The following is a 20,186-nucleotide window of genomic DNA, read 5'->3' on the forward strand; positions in this document are numbered from 1 at the left end:
TTCAACATCCGGCCTAATGCTTGAAAAATGTTGAAAAACCCACATTCGGTGCATGCCTAATCACTTGTCATAGATAATGCCTGATGAGTCGCCCTCATATTCTTTTGGATGACATCACTAGGAATAAAATGCGCGAGTGTTTATTTAAGCCTTCACATCTTCTCTTAAACATTGAAATTAACCTCGGCATGTGAACCGTAGCACCCCGCGTGTGCGTAATATTAACTTGACACTTTAAACACACGTCTCTTTGCTACGTAGGGCAGCCATTCGCCTCGGGTGTTTATTTTGTGCAGAAGCGACTTGTCACATGGAGCCTGCCGGCTGCACTTCTTGCCTGCGCGTGCTGCCGCTGTATGACAAAGGTGAACGCTCCGAGCCAGCAAGTACGCAACTACTGTAAATACTCCTAAACGAGAAGTGAATGAAAATCCCCAACTCGGTTGTATCAGCACCAAACAATGACAAAGGCCTTCTCTTCTAACCTGAAAGAGTGTACAGCTTTGATTGCGGCTCCGATTCACACCAGTACAGATCAACAACACCAAGCTAGCGCGCTAATCTTTCGTAGTTTGGAAAGTTAAGTCTGTTGAGAACAGCATTAGTTTGTCAAATATCTTAACCAAAACTTAATTAACTTGACATTTTGGAGTCAATTGTTTAACTTTAAAAAAGTAAAGCCTTGTGTGTCCATTTGTCATAATGACAGAAAGATAATGTTAGCTTCCGGCTCCTATTCACGCTAATGCTGATGCTAACACCAAGCTAACTTGCTAATCAATTAGTTCATTAGTTTCTCAAACGTTTAGCCGGAACTAAAGTAACATAACATTTTTGTGTCGATTATTGAAATTTTTGACCTTGTCTGTCCATTTGTCATCAATTGACATTTAGCTCATGTTGGCATCCTAGCTCCCTCCAGTAAAAATAGACACTTGCTCTCGTTGTTTCGTCACAAATTCATAGCAATGGGCAAGCTACATTTACAATCTAAACTGCGAAGCATGAGCTGCGGGTGACCGGATGTTTTGATGCTTGAAGGCTTTGATTGAATATTCCGACCACCACAGTTGGTGTGAACATAGCATTGTCTGCTGTGTGTGTGGAGTTTGCGTCTTGTTATACTGTATATGCCATGAAAAGGTAGCTCGCGCGGGGAGCATGGCCAAAGGTTTCAACACAACCAACTTAATCCGACATTTGAAGAACAAGCAATTGGGAGACTATGGTGAGTTTAGGAGGCTCACTGCATTGAATAAAGTCAAGGCGGACACTGCGCAGAATAAGTGACATTATTGCCACATGCAGGGAGACGCATTGTAGGTTACTTGTGGGCAACAGACCCACTATATCATTTTGTAATTCACAAAAAGATTAACAGTGACTTTTTTCTCATAGACAAATGCGCAAGATAGTTTGTCTATGCACAAGACAATAAAGTTCCTGAGTCGTTTCAATTCAGGAACTCATTGAATAGTTTATTCAAGTGAAGCCTGCATGTGACTATTTTTTTCTGTTTAGGTGACATGTTATTTATTTGACTTTTTGCATACCGGTTATTAAGTCTTTTGAGACTGCTGATTATTTTGATCTGTTAAAAACTGTGCTACTAAAAGCTGGTGAATTTAAGTTTTTCAGTTATCTTTGTGACTGAGTAATTGTTGTATTGTGCCAGGAACGGTATTGTATTTCTTCATGCTTTTGAAAATATATGTAGATTTTTGTCAAAATTACGGCAATAATATGGCTGGATTTTTTTTCAGATAATATTGCATAATAGCAGTCACCATAAATAAATGGAAAAATATACAGATATTCCATGTGATCGGTATCGGTGTCATAAATCTTGATTGCAACATCCCTAATTATCATCATCATAACATAGCTTAATTTCGCCAGCACTATTGAAAAAAACAAATATGGAAACACACGATCCATGACGGCATACAGTCTAAAGGCCAACAAGAGCGCTAAAAACAAGTCCTAAACGAGGTCCTTCAGCCGACTCCTTGTTGCTACATCAACTGAGACCCCCCAAAAACACACACACGCCTTGATATCTCCAATGTATTAGTAAACTGATCTGGCTCAGTAGAGAGGTTAAACTGATTACACTTTTGGGCAGGACACAATTATGACACAATCTGTGCGCAATGTATAAGGGGTTCGAGAGCGGGGATGGCGGCTCTTCGGGTTTCAGACACGAGGTGGTGATTAAATGTTGAGGAAATAGGCAAACTCCAAATATTGCATTCCACACAAATGTAATTAGGGTGTACAGCGCATACAAAATCCTGCGTGCTTTGATACCTGCTTACAAGGTTGAAAGCAAAGTAGCTGGAGTGGTTTGACCTTTTGGATCTTAAATTGGAGAATTGCACAATATTTTGTGTTGGATTAAGAACGTTATACATGTACATATATATATATATATATATATATATATATATATATATATATATATATATATATATATATATATATATATATATATATATGTAATATATCAATGACATATATATCAGCTCCATGAGTTGTTATGTGCACCTTGTGTATCTGTGCACATGCAGCAAGTGTTTTGGGGTGCTGGAGGGGAGGCTAAGTGGGGTGTGGGGGTGTTCTTGGAAGGATGCAAAGTGTTGGCTGACATGACTCAAAAGATTGACTGGGAAACTTTTTTGCCCTGACATGAACTTGGCTCCGGTCCTCTCAACGAGGAAAAACATCAGTTGCGCACACACGCCGCCAGCAGTTTCATCACACTAATGTCACACATGGTCAGCGTTGTGTTGCCTTTTTGCATGACAACCAAACGGATCAGTAGAGGAGGAAACAACAAGAAGGGGGAGTGAGGATGACATGATGTTTGTTAGTGTAAATAACAACTAACCAACTACCTGTTGAAATCATTTGTCAAGCGGATGCCTGGCCAAGATCATTCTGGCATTGTTGGAAAGGTCGTCGGCACTTGACCTTCATGTGGAGAAGTATTTGAAGTCCACCTCCGCCAAGTGTACAGGCTTGATTAGGTGCTTTGAGGTACGTGTGCCAGTTGAACAGACAAATGTGAATGTAAAGCTTACGCTTTGAGGCCTTTCCACAAACGGGAATCTGGACGATCGTTTTCAGTATATTCTCACAGACAACTCAAGGAATGGAAAATTCAAAATGAAGATTAAACATCAGTATAAACACACAAACACCTTATGTTGTATGGAAACAACTAAATAAATATCACTTGTGGGACCTCATTTTTACAACACACGTACACGCACAAATAGTGTGTTTCATATTCTACTCAATTGTACACAATTTAAATAAATAAAAATGTAAATGCATGAGGTTCCCATGAAAAAATAGCTATTGCAATCATTTAAACATGTGTATTGCGTAATTTCATTAGTACTTTTTTTATAACATCCGGATTTTTGTTTTTGTTGAATAATCTATTAAATTGTAATGCAAGTAATATAAAAGTAAAAACAACTAAATTTTAACTGCATTACTGAGTATATATATATATATATATATATATATATATATACATAAATAACACACAGATTTTATAAAACACACAGATTTTGCGCCACAGTTTTTTTTACTGTCCAGGGATTGTGATTTATGTGTTGTCATTTTAAATACTGCGAGCCTGTTCAATAAAGAACAGTATTTCTTTTGCCTTTGTTAAGTTATAAAAAGTTATGTCTTCCATTGGTTAAATGTCATTGATATATTACATCAGGGAATGAATGGGAGATAAATCATAAGGATATAGTGAAACGTAACGTGAGTCATCTGCATAGTTCTGATAATTACTATGAAATGTTTGCCTATGATTTGAGAAAGCGAAAGCATGTACAGTACCTACTGAATAACAGTGGGCCAAGAATTGACCCTAGGGGGACCCCACATGCGAGTTTTTTCTCCTGGATGCAAAATTGCCAAATGCAGGATATGAAGTTCACAGCATTCCTTGAAACAATATGTCATCAAAATCTAATTATTTTAGGTTGAGTGGTTTTTTGATTAACATTGGTCATTTAAAAGGCATGTTACTCAGCTGTAAAACAGGATGATTATAAGATGAGAACAACAATTTACTGGATTGCATTTGGGAAAACCACTATTTGAAAACGGAACATTTTTGCCTCGAGCCAAAATAAAAAAGTCAAATGAGGCGTTCAAACTGAACCCGAGCCCAAACTGTCCGAGTAAAATATTATCATTGCATCCCATCGTCTGTCATCCTGTACCTTTGTTTTAGAAAATACCAAGTTGAAGTAATTGTAAAAACAGCCACTCAACCGATCTTGTTACCATGCCCCAAAACGGCCAAACAAATCCATCACCGCATACCACAGTGTTCCCTAATAACAGTCAAAGCACATTATTTCGTTTGAACAAATCAGCTACAAGGCAAATAAAGTGCATGCATTGTAAATAAAATCCATGTGAAACATGCGCGTCCATTTCACATCGTGTGGTTAAAGAATTTTTTTTCTTTTCTTTTTTTTTTGTTTCTTTTTTTTTTTTTAGCTCTAAGGGTTGGCTTCAGAGAAAAGACGAACAATATCAAAGTCTGGGACAATGTCAGGGCTACTCTTGCTGGATCTCTTTTTAATATTTATGCAGACATGAAGGGGGGAGTGGAAAAAAATGCAATAACGTAAAAACAACAAGTGAATTAGGCATGAAACACAACAGGATATTGCAGAGAGATTAAGTTGTTTCCTTCTCGCCAGCGTGCCCCTCGTTGCACCTCACAACAGCCCACGGCCGTCTTTAATTGGAGCCCAAACATGAGTTCCACAAGCTTCCTTAACTGTGGTGTAGTTTACAATGCATTTAGGAGATCAACCGAAAATCAGGCTTTCATTTGGACAAAACCCACATATTTTGAAGTTGATTTTTGTGAATTTATTAGTGAAAGTAAAGTGGGACAACAGATTCCTGAAGCCTAAGCTACTTTATTATTTTTGTGACCAAAAAATAAAAAATAAATAAAACCTTCATGACTGATTCACCGTGTATATAGTAGGCTATCAAACTAAATGTTCTTAAATTAGGGGGAAAAAAACCACAGATTTCAACCATGAGTTTACCCAAAAGAAAATGTCATAGAAATGATCCTTCAACTCTAAATTGCATATTAATTTTATGGCAAAAAAAATCTTAGTAGAAAACCCACACATTTACATTGCTTTTTGTGGGTTTACCAATAAAAAATGTTCTTTAACTGCATCCATCCATCCATTATCTGTACCGCTTCTCCTCACAAGGGTCACGGACGTGCTGGAGCCTATCCCAGCTGTCTTCGGGCAGTAGGCGGGGGACACCCTGAATTGGTTGCCAGCCAATCGCAGGGCACACAGAGACAAACATCCGCACTCACAATCACACCTAGGTGCAATTTAGAGAGTCCAATCAACTTACCGTGCATGTTTTTATAATGTGGGAGGAAACCGGAGTTCCTGGAGAAAACCCACGCAGGCCCGGGGAGAACATGCAAACTCCACACAGGGAGGCCGGAGCCGGGATCGAACCCACGACCTCTGAGGCGGACGTGCTAACCAGTCGCCCACCATGCGTTCTTTAACTCCAACTTGTTTATTATTTTTATAGTGAAGAAAAACTTTCTGGACTTTTTTATTTATTTATTTATTTATTTATTTTTTTACTTCATTTAGTTGTATAGCAAACAAAATGAAAGAAATATATGTTAAGCCCCCATAGTTGCATTATTTTTGGTGAGTTTTACTCTTTAGTAATATGGGGCAAAATATCCTAACAGTTTGACTAATGGATGGATGGATGGATGGAGGGAGGGAGGGAGGGAGGGATTGAGGGAGGGAGGGATGGATGGAGGAATGGATGGAGGAATGATGGAGGGATGAATGGATAGATGGATGGATGGATGGATGGGTGGATGGATGGATGGATGGATGGATGGATGGATGGATGGATGGATGGATGGATGGATGGAATTCAATTTTGATGTTGATGTTGCATTTTGCAAACAAACAGGAATTTGAAGATATTGGTGTTTTACACCAATAACACAAACTGATGTTAGTTAAAAACATTATGAAGTATAAAAAAAAAAAAAAAAAAAAAAACACAAACTATGTCTGTACGTGGCCAAAAATGGTAAAATGCAACAAGGCCTGAGGGTTATAAACTATCGCGAACATCAGCAGCATGTATGTCATGTACGGCTGATTGCAACATTGTGAGAGAATTACGCTGCCTTTTTTTCCTTTGTCGTCAGAAAACAAAGTCACGAGTCACAAACTTTATGAACGAAGCCTTGATATTTTTTTCCCTTTCCCTCCAAATGGCATCTCTTAAAATATTAGCCGTCTACAAACGCTGACAGGCTCAAGCGGGGGTCGGACATGAATTGTGCCCCACAATAATGATGACTTTTCCTGCCAAGACGCAGCATGCCACAATCCAACAATTTAGAGCTGCCAGAGAAGAGAGAGCAGCAGAGAGAGAGAGAGAGAAAGACAGAGAGAGAAAGAGAGAGACATATAGTACAGTTTAAACATGTTAAAAGGGAAGCAGGGTGTGTGTTGGGGGAAGAGTCGTGTTATGTTTGGACGTGTGGAGACGAACGCTTCACAAGGGTCCGACGGAATCTGCTGCTGGAAAGATAATAAAGGAGTCCTCTTTTTTTTCCTCCCTCATGTCCTTTAAGAGAATGTCTGATCTATTTCCTCTATAACAATTGCTCACATTCTTGAATGTCTTTGACCATTTTATGATCAAACACAAAAAGGTAGACGGCGGCACTAAAATACATTTTCACCAAGATACATGAGTCAGCATCAACATAAGGACTTTGAGACTTCCCTATTTGACCTAAGAAAGTTGAGATTTTCCACTGAAGTTAATTACATTGAGAATATGTAATACTGTTCGGAATGCATATTGGTCAAGCTCCCACACTTTTTTTGAATAATTAACTGCAAGCAGACAACGTACAGTATATGCAAAAAATATGTCAACTTGCTGTCAGGGTAGACATTTTTGGCTAATGCTAGCTTTTGGTGGACCTTCACATAGCAACATGATTCAGTTAGTAGGGAGACTGTTTGACAAATATATTTCAAAATCCTAAATGGTTTTTATATCAATTGATATTTCACTGTGACAGAGTGGACATGTTAAGATCGCCAACATCCGACTATATGATAAGAATTTGCGATGTATAAATCAATTATTCTGCAACTGTTTTAGTCTCCACTGAAGAAAGACAAAATGCTGGTAGTGACGTTACTGAAAACATCAGCGGCAGTTCTGCCATAATGACAGGATGGACAGTTCAATCTGATTAGACTATGCATGTTCAAAATGGCTCGTTTGAGCAAATAAACTGTGAACGATAAAATTATGTCCCAAAAAATTGGGGGTGCGGTGGGTAAATTGGGGCCCTTGGCGGTCAAAGTACCTCTGTATTTCCCTTTTTAAAATAATCCGAGATCATCCAACAACCTGGACTGTAGTCCTAGGTCCACGCTTTTATCCAGGCCCGCACAAAAAGGTACTGGATCTTCTCTCCACGCATTTTATCAAAATTGGTTTAGTAGATATCATACCAACACAAAAAGGATGAAGAAAATATAACTTCCTTGGGGGTTATATGCTTAAAATCCCCAAATAAGCATACATAATCCATCAGAATTAGACGAAGTGATTTCAAAGGGATTTCCTATTTGTGTCTTTCTTTCTACTGCTTGACTACCTTTGGTACTTTCACAGATGCACGCAGTTAGAACAGAATGGTTTTCAATGTTGTGGGCGTGAACACAGCCGACTCCGCAGCCAATCCAAACGACTCCTCTCATTCCTTTTAAAATTGGCACGTGAGAGGCCTTGACATGGTGTAAACAGAAAGTGATTTACTTGTGTCCAAGCGGTAGAACGACACGCGTATGGTACGTTTATAAGGAACTGCAAGCAGACTTCCACTTGCAGATGATGTCAAATTGTCCAAAGAGATCACAGATCAGCACTGCGAAGTGGGCACTTAGAGCCAGCCTTCCACCCAGGCGTAAAGTTTAGTCTACTTTCAGTCACCAAATTGTCAGGTGCACCGAGGGCCTGTAAAAGAAAATGCCCTCGGTCTACCAGAAAGCCCAGCCCCTGCTGAGCCGTCTGAAAGTCAAGTTGCAGCAGTTATTACGTACGAGCGCAAGTGCGCTGTCTATGAAAATAGAGCCTGAACAGCCTGGGCTCTATTTTCGTAGACAGGGGCAAGTCTAGTTTACCGTGTTTGGGAATTTGGCATACCGTGCTACGGATCGCTGGGCATTCTAACAGACCAGGGTTTTCAATTGCACACCCCAGCACAACTGACAAAAGTACATTTGACTTTAGACCAGGTAAAATCAGGTCTAAGTTGTGGCGCAGGTGGTGTAAAGTTATTTTGGTGGATTTGATCCAGGGGTAGGCAGACAGATTCTGCGCTTGGCTGATAGGTATGGTGGATGTCATCGTACTTCACTCATAAATATGACATCAAACTGCAACCAATCCTCTAAATCATTATAGAAATCAATCAGACTGCATTTTGCGCTAGATGCGCGCTCAGCACGAAAACAGGGCCCTCTTAGTCAAGTAGAGAATATCAAATCAAAGTCGAGTCTTTCATAAATTTCAAGGCACGTGACTCGAGTCCTCCACTTCTGTTATTTTGCAAATAATCATGACCTGTCGAAGAAGAGGAAAGCTTAAGATGAAACAGGTGCCGTAGTAATACCGGATGCTCATCAGTCATTTGGATGGCTTCCTGAACGAGAAGAGGACCACTTCTAACGGAGGCTCGGGGTGAAGACCGTGAACTGAGCTAGGCAAGGGCAAATGTTACCAACTATCCTTCTGCGGCTCGCTACTCCAGACTACTACATTTCTCTTGCTGTTTAGCTTGGATACGAGGCCAATTCACTTAATACTTGTGGGACGGCTAAACGCGTAAAGCCCCCATTTAAAAGGATCAAGTGCAGGCATTGTTTGGTTATGTTCACCATATGTGTTGGCTTTTCAGGATCCGAATCCCTTCTCCCAAAACACTGTGCTTGTGAAAATAAACACGGCTTTGCCCTACACAAATTGTGGACTAATTGTGTATTTGGACTAAATCATTCTTCAAGTTGGAGGGCTTTTTCCATTTGCTAAGGGGTGTAGAGGAGTGACAGCTTGACATTGATCAGTGTGTTGACTTGTGGAATTGGAGCTTTACCTGTAACGCATACGACCACATAAGTAGTGCTACTCGAGCAGCAGCTCAACCCTTCATGTGGAAAAACAACATGTTCTCTTAACATGTTCTACTAAAAATACACATGAATTGTAATTATAACTATTGTAAACGGAAACTTAAATTCATCTTTCAATCGAGACTTTATGATGGATGTGCTTGTTGATTTGAGGATTTTCTGGGACACACCACGTGATAAAGTGTATAGAAAAATGAGATTTCAAAATCGTGAAAAAAAAAAAATACTTAAAGCTTTCGGCGACGACGGATGAATCCCCCACTAGTTCATCACAAGCTTTTCCAAACAGCAACAATGAGGCACTCTAAAGCTACCGCAGCGCAACATCTCTGTCCACACACTGTCTGTCACGTCGGAGTTAAGAAAATATTGCTCTCGCTCTTCTGCCTTCTCTGTGACATTCACGCATTCTAAAGTGGCCACACAGCCGGACTATCTACAGGTATGATGCTTAGCTAGCTAGCCAAAGGTGATTAAATGGGAAGTCCAAAGTTTTCTTAAGAATAATTTCAATTATGTGGCCCCACTAGTCTAAACACGGCATTTAGAATAATATCGTGTTTGTAAAATATGAAATAAGCAGCAAAATCCACCTGTTTTTTTATCAATCTCAGGGATTGAACATTTTGCCACTTCCTGTCATATGTCTATATTCTTGATTTTCACCTGGTGGACCTGGAACATATCTCCCATGATGAATAGATTTTCACTGAATAAGGAGACCAGCAATCTGAAGGTGTTTTGGGAGGGGTAAAACCATATAAAAATGTACAAGGTCTTTCCATATTGTAGCTTTTCACCTATTGCGAGTGGGTCTGGAACGTATCCCCCGTGATAAATTTGGGTTCACTGTACTGTTTTTTTTGTTGCTGTTTTGTTACACACATTCAGTGTTTCCGGTTTACGGAGACTCACCATACACTTGTTGGGTTTCTCTCCAGAGTGAACCCTCATGTGGATGAGCAGCTTGTAGCGGGCATTAAAGGGCTTATAGCGCCGGATGCATCCGGCCCAGAAGCAGGTGAAGTCCTCGCCTTTGCGCTGGTCGATGTGGATCTTCTCAATGTGCCTCACGAGCTCCTCCTGTTGCTCGTAAGCAGCGCTGCAGTCAATCCAGCGACACGACTGCTTATCGGCTTGCGTTACCCCGACTTCCTCGCTCTCCATGCCCGCGTGGGAAACGGCGGGGCCTCCGGACGACGACGACTTGAGTCCCAGGGATGAGCCCGGCAACGGTTGATGGCTATTTAGAAGGCCGCCTCCCGCATATTGGTGCAGGTGGTAAGGCGGTGGCATGGCAGCGCGGTGGTGCTGATGGAGGTGACGGAGGTGCCCATTGTGACCACTTAAGTGATGGTGGTAGCGTTGTTGCAAAAGTTCATCGTCACTGGTGGTGAAGTCATCCAAGGGCTCCTGTTTGAGGGTGGCGCCCGATCTTTGGCTCATGTCCAGCAGAGCCCCGGTTTCGGCGCCAGATCTTTGGCTCCTGTCCAGCACAGCCCCGGATTCAGCTCCCGATCTTTGGCTCCTGTCCTGAAGAGCCCCGGTTTCCAGCGCCGTTTGTAGCGTCCCTGACATTAGCATGAATAACCCCAACCCATCCGAGCCTCCTCCGTTTCCTCCTGCATTCCCCAGGGGGGGCCCTCCGGCCCCGCGGCCCAGTTGCATGGAGCCCTGCTCCTCGCACTGCCCCTGACCTTGCTCCGGCTCCACTGAGGACACCGACGAAGAGGATGAAGAGCACGAAGAGGACAGGGACAGCAGGCAGGTGGCAGGTGAGTTTGATAGCTGACAGCTCTCCTGCAGCGTGGTCCGCTGGGGGCTTTGGTGCTGTGTGGGTATGTGGGGGGCCTCCTGAGAGCAGGGAATATTCGGTGGGGATGTTGACGACAAAGAGGAGGAGGAGGAGGGAGAAGAGAATCTGCCGCTGTTAGCGTGGCTAGGCGAGAGGTTAGCGCGGAAGCCGTTGACGCAAGCCACCATGGACATCTGCGAGGAAGCGCAGATGATGGCGGTGATGTTGATCTCCTCGGAAGCGGTTCTGGTCACAGACGGAGAACCTGCGACAGCGGACTGCGAGACCGGCGAAAGGCGACGTCTTTTCAGACTGCTGGCGCTCAGCAGACGCGCCGAATGACGGGAGCTCACCGGGGACAAAGCCGACGGGGAGGAGCCGTCTTCATTATTAAAGGGTTGCGACGCATCCCCTGATGCAGCTTGGCTCGCTATGAACATGTTATCATTGCTATTGTTGCCAGCGTGTGCCATCTCGTCCCTTGACGTCCTCAAAACAATCCCGGACCTCGAGTTAGGAAACCCGGCCTGGACCCTGGGCACCATGCTCGAAACGGTGTAGCCCATCGCATCTTCTTCTTTGATTGAATACGGTAGAGCCGATGGAGGCCTGTTGACACCGCTGCAGCTCAGGCCAGGCGAGGCCCCGGGTAGGGTCCTCTGAAAAGTGGATGACCTGCAGGGAGGGGGACAAAAAAAAATTACAAAGAGAGCAACATGAGCTCCATTAGGTTTGCAACTGTTGACAGACAGACTGCTTCATCTTCCCATTCACTGAAATTAAATTCATAGACCAAACAAAGTGATTTTTCTGGTATCTGGAGTTTACACTACGCACTGTTTTTTTTTTTTTTTTTTTTTGGTTCAAGAGGAGCTTGTTACTTTTTTCAGATGACAATATGATGTCGAAAAAAAAGACATCAAATATTTTTCTAGATAGATGAAACAAAATCTAGTAACACGAGAATATAAATGGGCACTTATTACTAAGATTAGAAAGGCGGGCTGCAGTTGAGACAGAGAAGCCACTGGCTTGAGTGTCCGTCTGACGTGCTTTGATGGCACAATAGGGGTTAACCCCAACCCAACATTGTGGATAAATATGGAGTCACCTGTTTCTGGTGGCATAATTGCAGCCTCAGAAGGGTTTGTCGATTACAATGCTGTGTATTATGGTGGGAATCTTTGCCTTGCTGAATGAGGGACCCTGCTCGGATTTCCCCATGCGTCGCTGTGATCCCCGACATAATAATTCCTGTCAGTTGGCTCATTATGGATTTTGTGCAGAGCCCTTGAGTGATGTGAGAAGATCTCTCTCTCTCTCTCTCGCTCTCTTTTTTTTTTTTCAGACTGTCTCACGATGAAGAAATCGTCTTTGTTTCACCCCCCTGGCCCCCTCACCCACCAACCCACTCAAAGCATGGCAAAAGAAAAACAGGGCCACAGAAATATTAGAGCGGGTTGTTCAGATGCACTGTTTTCTATTTGGTTGAACACACAATATGAGAAAAATCTCCGACAACAAGGAACAATTGAACGACTAAATAACGATAAGTAATTATTGAGCATGCGGTCTATCTGTTAATGGCAAAATGAGTATAGGCAGTGACGGTTTACCTGGCGTCCTGGCGAGGGCTGTCCTGCAGAAGAAGATCCGGCGCAGGACTGTCACACTGGAGGCTCTGCGGGTAAAGCCCCCCAGGGTGACCACCCAAGGGCAGCGGCAAACTCTGCCCACATGGCATCATGGTGCCCCCCAGCTCAGCGTCGCCATTCTTTTCTATGCTGTAGCCACCGTTACCTGGAAACAGAGCAGCGGTGGCGTCGCGCCAATTCATCCACAAAGAACCGAAATGAAATGGAAATGTTAGGGATTGGAATTAGCCGTTGTTGAACTTTGGCACCCTCATAATCATTCTTTTTTTAATAACCCGTTTGGTTTATCTGCAGGGACGTGCAAAATTGTGGCTCTGTATGCCTTTTTATGCTGGAACATTTTCTCTGGACATTAAGGAAGTTTGCTGGTTTGTATTATGATTGGTGTCCGCAAAATTATTTGGACATGTGACTGACAGGTGATGTTAATTATTCAAAAGTGGTTAAAGTTGAAACCAATGTGAAAAGCAGAGGCTGTCAACAGGTGGCCAAACAAGCAATTATGAAGATGGGATTGGAAATCAAGCCACTGGGAAGGCCGCGAAGAAGAAATCCATAATGGCTCACTAGGTATCAGACATCCAATGTTGTCGTGAATGTCAAATGATGCACGCCACATAGACCGTAACTGGTGATGTATTGGGTACCATTTGGCGAAAAACTGACTGGAGTAATGTCAAAGAGAAATAATATCAAATATTAGTATTGGTGCAACTGAAGGAAACTCAAATTACATGTGTCCGGAAAACCAATTCAGCCAAGCGCAATCTAATAAGTCATTTTGTATAAATAATGCCATTACTTGATCCCGTACGCACTTGTAAGGTAAATCATTTGTTTTTTTGCCCAATTGACTATGCACTGAATGATTAATAGCGGGATTTTTCCAAACCCTCCAGTCATTAATAACTTTTATATGTGAATCCCATCTGCAAATAATCAGGTGGTGTGGGAGACACATGGGATAGTGATGGTTACCCAATGAATCTCCTTTTTTTCCACTCTAGCACATTTAGATCCTCATTTATGGAGATGTATCATCGTATCAGTCGAGCCTGAGGATTTGAACGGGATACATCCACAATACCTCACTAATAGTGAGGAGACACAGTGGTGGCATGACCATGGCTGGATGGATGAAAAACACTATGAGGAAATGTTTACAGAAAGTACCGGTAAGTAAGCCAATATACCTCATGCCACCACCTGGAAGCACGGACACCACGTGTCCCCTGTTCCCGCTTGCCTAACTCAATTTCGCAACAGCATTTTCTGCTCAAGATGTCACCGACACCGTCAGCGCACACCACGTACGAGTCGTAATCAAGTCGCTTCGAGACACTTCATGTTGAGAGAGCCAACAAATGCAGAAGAAATCTTCTCTGTTACCCTAAACACTATCTGAAACACATTTCTAGCCTAAACCGTAATACACTAGAAGGCATGGGTTGATAATAGATTCTGATAACCGTGAGTAAAAATATCGCAGTATCACGGTATTTAAATTACAGCTCTAAAATATCCCTTTTTGAAATATTTGGGTGAACAAAAACAACATTTTCCCCCATTGAACACAATCTACAAAATATAGAATATTTGTTACATTAAGAAACCATGTTAAGTTTAAATGAATAAATGTTAACATTCTTCTTCTGTTTTAATTCTTCTTAGCAAGTCCCATTGTCCCATTACTGCTGAGCTATTTTTAGAACAGACCCATGAGATACTCATGTTGACATTGGGGCTAACTAGTACACGCTGTCACCATGTTCTTTTTCTTTTTATGGACAATGCCCATTAATAAAAGGGCATCCATGTACAAAGTAACTGCTGTCTCTTTTGTCTAACCTCCCTGCTTTTTCCCGCCTCCTCCTCCTAACTGCTGCTTTGGGACACCCTGTATTTTGCTGAAAAAGTGAGTGCTGATGAGAAGTGAATAATTTCTACTGAATTAAAGCACGGCATGGCAAAAATGCAAAGAAACAGTTTTGTAAAAATGATGTGGGCATTTTTTTTTGCAGAAACTGTTTATTATGTTATTAATGTACTGTATGTTTTTATACAGAACCATACTTTTCAGCAATATATTTTTTTATTAAAAAGACCTTACAAAAAATGGTGGTGTTTTTGGGCAGATGGATTTTTTTTTTGGTTCTCTGATTGGTTGGTCAGAGCAAAATGTGTTGGGGACATCTTTGACTGGCAAAACTCATCTGCAGTGACACACATTGACACATTTAATAATTATAATCCCTAGTAGTGACTATGAGATTAAATTTTTTTAATGTCATTTTGTCAATTTCTTAAATATTTATTGTGAACTAGTCCAGAGCCTGATTCGAGAGCTGTACCCAACTGTGAGTCTGAGGTTAACAAGTACCCCACCGTACTGCCCTTCCTAACAATCCAGTAATCAATAACGGGATCGGCACCAAAAATTCATTGGATTCTCTCTTGGCCCGTTCCCAACCATACCACAAAGCTTTGTAAAAATAAATCGTACAATGCTTTCTGTGTAATCCTAACAGATTAACAAACATACGGTGATGAAAACATAACCTCCTTGGTGGAAGTAATAACAGATGGAGAGGTAGAGTAAATGTTGAAGACAGAAAAGCAGGACGTGTTTGGAAAATCTGACTTTTTGTTTTTTTTTACAAGGGTTGACAAAAGGAGGAGAAAGAAAATAAGAGGACTTTGCGAGCCACGAGTCACGCTCGGCAACAAAAACACGCCTTGGTACTATACAAGCCTGCGGCGGAGGATGGACCCTGCTGCTTTGGTCGTGACGTGGGTCGCGGCGTCAACACAAACAAGCGGAGAAAAAGGGAACGCGAGAAACACAAACAGTGCACAGTCGCTAAGGAGATGCTAGGAGCGATCCTGGTTTCACTCAAAGCTGACGGTCTGTTTTCCAGCACGGTCGTATTTTCTCAGGATTAAAACCCACCAAATGCACTTGATCTGTCTGTCTTTGTCATCACAAAATATAATAAAATCAACCACATTGGCAGGCAAGGAAATACAACCATTGCAGTTCAATGCTCTTTCTACCGGTAGCATTTAGTACGTCTCCGCGTCTTGATACCACAAATATCCTGTTACAATTACAACTTCAGAAGTTCAGATACGCACTTGAGTGAAATTGGAAACACATACAGCTCTAAAATATCCCTTTTTGAAATAAGAATGACAAAACCAGCTCTACACACAAATGCGAAATGAAAGCACTCACAAGGAGCAAAATTCACATATCTTGACAAAAAAAGATAATAATAAAAAACATACATCGTGTTCACCAGAGAAGCCGATTATTAAATGTATTAACGTGTGCAGATAGTTAGTTGAACAGTTTTCCTCTGACCAACCAATCAGAGGACAGAAACATTCTGATGTCACCATCTGAGGTGAATTTGAACATGGTTGAAATAACAGTCCCACTGCTAATATCGTTGAAGTTAAATTGGCCAGCACTACTGATTCTGAATGCCCTGGGCAGATTAGATTGACATGGCAACACATAGAGGCTGAAATCTGATTGGACAAAAAAAAAAGACACTTAATGGTGGTGTGTAGCTAAGAGAAATGCATCGAAATGAGGAGACTCGAGCATTGGTAATAAATGAATACAATTTAATGGAACAATCGGACCACAACAGGCCATTTATCTTTTCTTTTGATTGAAGATAATTCTATGTTTTGCTTTGAATGTTTTAAAGCACTTTGAGTTGCATTTTTATGTATGAAAAGTGCTATATAAATAAAATGTGATTGATTGATTGATTGATTTATATTAAATTGTCCAAATAATTTTGAGCCCATGAGAATGGAGGTACTACATAAAATGACAGCAATTCCCTAAGTTTTAATGATGAAACATCCTGACTGCTTTATTGCAAACCGATAGTGGTGGTGGTTTTTTAAATGTAGTTATGCATTTATTTATTGTAGTTATTTTTGTGTGTTTCGTGTTTAATCTTATTTATGTACATCACTTTGTCTCGAGTCAACTTGGGACAAAAATAAAAACTGAAAACAGTACGCAGTGCCATTAGTTAAATTACATTTCTTGAATGGAAAAATTACAAATGCATCTAGTTGAAAAGCTCATCAAATCATCTTTTGATTGAATTTAAGGTTGCTTTATGTCATTCTGAGGCGGATTCACTGGCCGCTATGGTGAGCGGGATGTTGATTTATTCCTCTCATATTTCCTCCGTGTCATGTAGTAAAAGTCACACTGTGAAGCGTGTTTCGTGATGAAGGTCCCGATCGCCCCTGCTGCGCGACGTTACGTCCGCGGTGATTTACAGCCTCGCTTACAGAATCGGTTATGCTTGAGAAATTGTGCTGCTCAAACATATGCGGGCTTGGATGGGACCCAGAAGTAAATTCACTTTAGACTGAATGAGCCGTGGTAATTGAGCGTTCTGTATTTCAATGAGCGTTGAACGCTCGCTTCGGTCAGGAGGCCGAAGCCAACCGGAGCGTCAAGGGACGGCGGCGTGAAATAGCCACCGCGGCGGAAGCTTTGTGGCCTCGGTTAACACCTCGGTGAAGCTCAACTGACTTGAAGACTCCAATAGTTTCAGTTTAACAGTGGCATTTAAGGGGGGGGGGGGGGGTTTAGGGCTGTTTTTCTTGATATGTTTGTTTACACAAAAAGCTATTTTACTCAGAATTCTGGACAAAGTGGCCAGATTTAATTTTCTTAAAACTTACCGATGTTCTACTGCTATTTCCTAGAAAATGGAAGAATCTAACTTTTTGGGGGTGAAAGAAGACAGCCTATACTTTAATTTGGTCGATTTGATGTAAAAATAATAATAGAACATATTCTGACGGTCTAAAAAAAAAACATCTGTCAAAATGTTCTAAAATTGAAAAAAGTTTTGGAATGTTTATTTAATATGAAAAATAGCACTCGATAATATTGTACTTCTTCACAACATACACCTTGGCCACACGGGGTCAACATAATACCGACATACACCCATACAGTAATGTACATGGAGACGGTCTTTGCTCCTCAATAAGGAAGAAATATTAGTTGCTCCTCATAGAGGATAAATAATATATGCCTGTTATGCATGCCTATGCTTGTTATATGATTCTTTGGACCAACTTTCATGTTCAGATAGTCGTTGCTTCAAGGGTAATAACAGCACAGAACAGATGGTATCCAATAGTCCAACTATGGGTTTTGCATTGTTTGTTAGCATTAAGCTAAACAAACTTTATTACAGCAAAGTTGAGTGGTTTTAATTATACAACGAGTAATTTTCTTTGTTTTCTGTTTATTTGGACAGTAAACTTTAACTGGAAGTGGCATTAAACAGCTTTAAGCCTCTTTTTTGAAGATTTGTTTACCATCCGACAAAGTGCTGTTGGTCGTAAAGTGACTTAAGTTTAGTTCACTGTCACCATGTACCACTCGTCTCTCAAGGCACCACTGCCAAAAAAACAAAAAACTCCAATAATTTAAAACGTTCAGGAGTCGCCTGGGTGTGAACGAGGACCGTTGTTTCTTTCAAGAAAAATTAGCAACAATGGTACAGGAGGATGAAAATTGCAGACAGACATTGGAGAAAAACAGAGGCAGGACACTGTCAAGAGACACCTGGTGCAAATTCAGCACACATGTGTTGGCTCATCTTCCCCAACAGCCACTGATGTCAGCATTACTAACAAAGAAAAAAAAAAAAAAGAAGGCCTCTATTGTTTTCGATCCCTCACGCCTCTTCTCCACAAAGAGCGAAACCCTCAAAAGAACGGAGGCGAGAAACAGCCGCTGTCGATAACACCGATGTCTAATAATACTCTGCTACATCTTAAGTGGCATCTTCCTTTCCATAAATGTCCTCACGTGTTGCTCGCTCTGCCTCTTCTCCTGTGTAATTGCACACAGAGAGCAGCGTTCCGGAGAAGTAGGAAGCGAACGTACTCTAGTGGAGTGGAAATGAGGAGAAGGTGAGAGGGAAGCAAATAGTTGCTAATCAAACCGAGCCACGCCCCTTATAGGCACACATCCAACACGTAAATGGTAAATGTAGTGCACTTTCATAGTGCTTTATCTACTCCATACGGTGCCCATTACGTGGACCCCACAGTATGTACATACTGTATGGTGCTTGTACTTTATAAAAACAGTTCATTTATTGACATTCATTTTATAGTGTTAGAACCCAGTTAGCTTAAATGGTCCATTAATACACATTAGATAGAACATAGTGCAGGAAGCCCTGTTCCGCATATTATGTATGTAACACGTTCGAAAAGGAGTAGTTAAAAGCAGCAGTGTGACAGTTGGTCCGCTCCATTGCATGCAAATCCATTAACTAAACAAATACGCTTGGTTATTTAAGAAGCTGTTTTGAGGTGCGTATGATTAGCTTTTATTCGGGACAAAGAAAAAAAATGTTAAAATCGTCCTATCATAAGCCTGCTCTGATGTCATCAATTTGTCATAGGCTACTTCCTTTTTGTCCGAGACCTTCGGGAAGGCAAGCCCCCTTGGCTGTAAAAGCACAAAGATGCATCATTGACTGAGAGTGGAAAGTGCTTTGCACACATAGCGGTGCACAAAATCAAGACTGAAAACTAGAACAAAGAGAAGTGAGAAAATGAATGAGTATGACTTAAAGCAGACCAATTTAAAAAAAAGTGTCTGCGACATGCTCGCTTCAAAATATATTGCTAAATGAATTACACTGCAGGCCCTATTTCCACTTTTGTCTCACTCATAACATGTAGTTGTTATTTTAGTATGCCAAAGTCCTACTACTACACACTACTACACTTACACACTAACAAGACAATTCAAGACTCGTAAAAGGAGTGTTTTACTAGTAACATCTTTTTCCACTACTGCATGGCATCTCTGTGCACGAGTAGGACAACTCTGGCCTGCTAGTAGGACAACTATATGTTACTAGTGAGGCAAAACGAAGAGTTTTGCATTTTGGTGCAACTAGTAGGGCTCAGAAGGCTACTAGTGAATGACACAATCTTCCTAGTTGGGTCTAGTAGTGTTACTAGTGCATCACAGTTAGATTACTGGTCAGGTTTGATTGTGTACTAGTAGTCCAAAAGTGACACTAGGGGTGGAAAAATTGTTCCTAGTATGATCGTTTCACTAGTGCAGATTGTTCATCTAGTCAATCCACTAATGAGCTGAATTGTTGAGTTGAATTGGTTTGATGAGGAGAGACTGAGTAGAGGGACAGAGGATAGAAAGAGAACACAAGGTTGAGCAGAACAATGGGCACAACAGCCCTATCAGCAACTGTGATAGTCCCATGATGTCAGCAGCATCCTTCTACTAGTGTGCTTAAATGTTTTACTAGTAGGAACAGAGCGTACTAGTACATGGACATTATGATGGTTATCAAGGCAAAGCGTTTACAGGTTTTTGATATCCGGCGTAAGGTCCAAGCACTTCTGCATAGGAACAAC

At 41.4% G+C, this 20,186-nt stretch overlaps 1 protein-coding gene across 3 annotated transcripts in view; it reads right to left on the reverse strand.

The window, feature by feature from the left end:
- The window catches only part of glis1b (GLIS family zinc finger 1b), a 93,524-nt gene that overhangs the window by 42,727 nt on the left and 30,611 nt on the right, over positions 1 to 20,186 (reverse strand). For all 3 annotated transcript variants that reach the window (XM_086046635.1, XM_086046634.1, XM_086046636.1), the window contains exons 2-3: positions 12,693 to 12,876; positions 10,197 to 11,751 (exon numbers count right to left, since the gene is read on the reverse strand). In XM_086046635.1, coding sequence (XP_085902761.1) covers positions 10,197 to 11,751; positions 12,693 to 12,876 — 1,739 coding nt within the window. The remainder of the gene's footprint in view (positions 1 to 10,196; positions 11,752 to 12,692; positions 12,877 to 20,186) is intronic.

This window comes from Filicampus tigris, chromosome 12 (genome assembly GCF_054856515.1).
Source record: "Filicampus tigris isolate MCC_2025a chromosome 12, RoL_Ftig_1.0, whole genome shotgun sequence".
In the NCBI taxonomy this organism is placed as follows: domain Eukaryota; kingdom Metazoa; phylum Chordata; class Actinopteri; order Syngnathiformes; family Syngnathidae; genus Filicampus; species Filicampus tigris.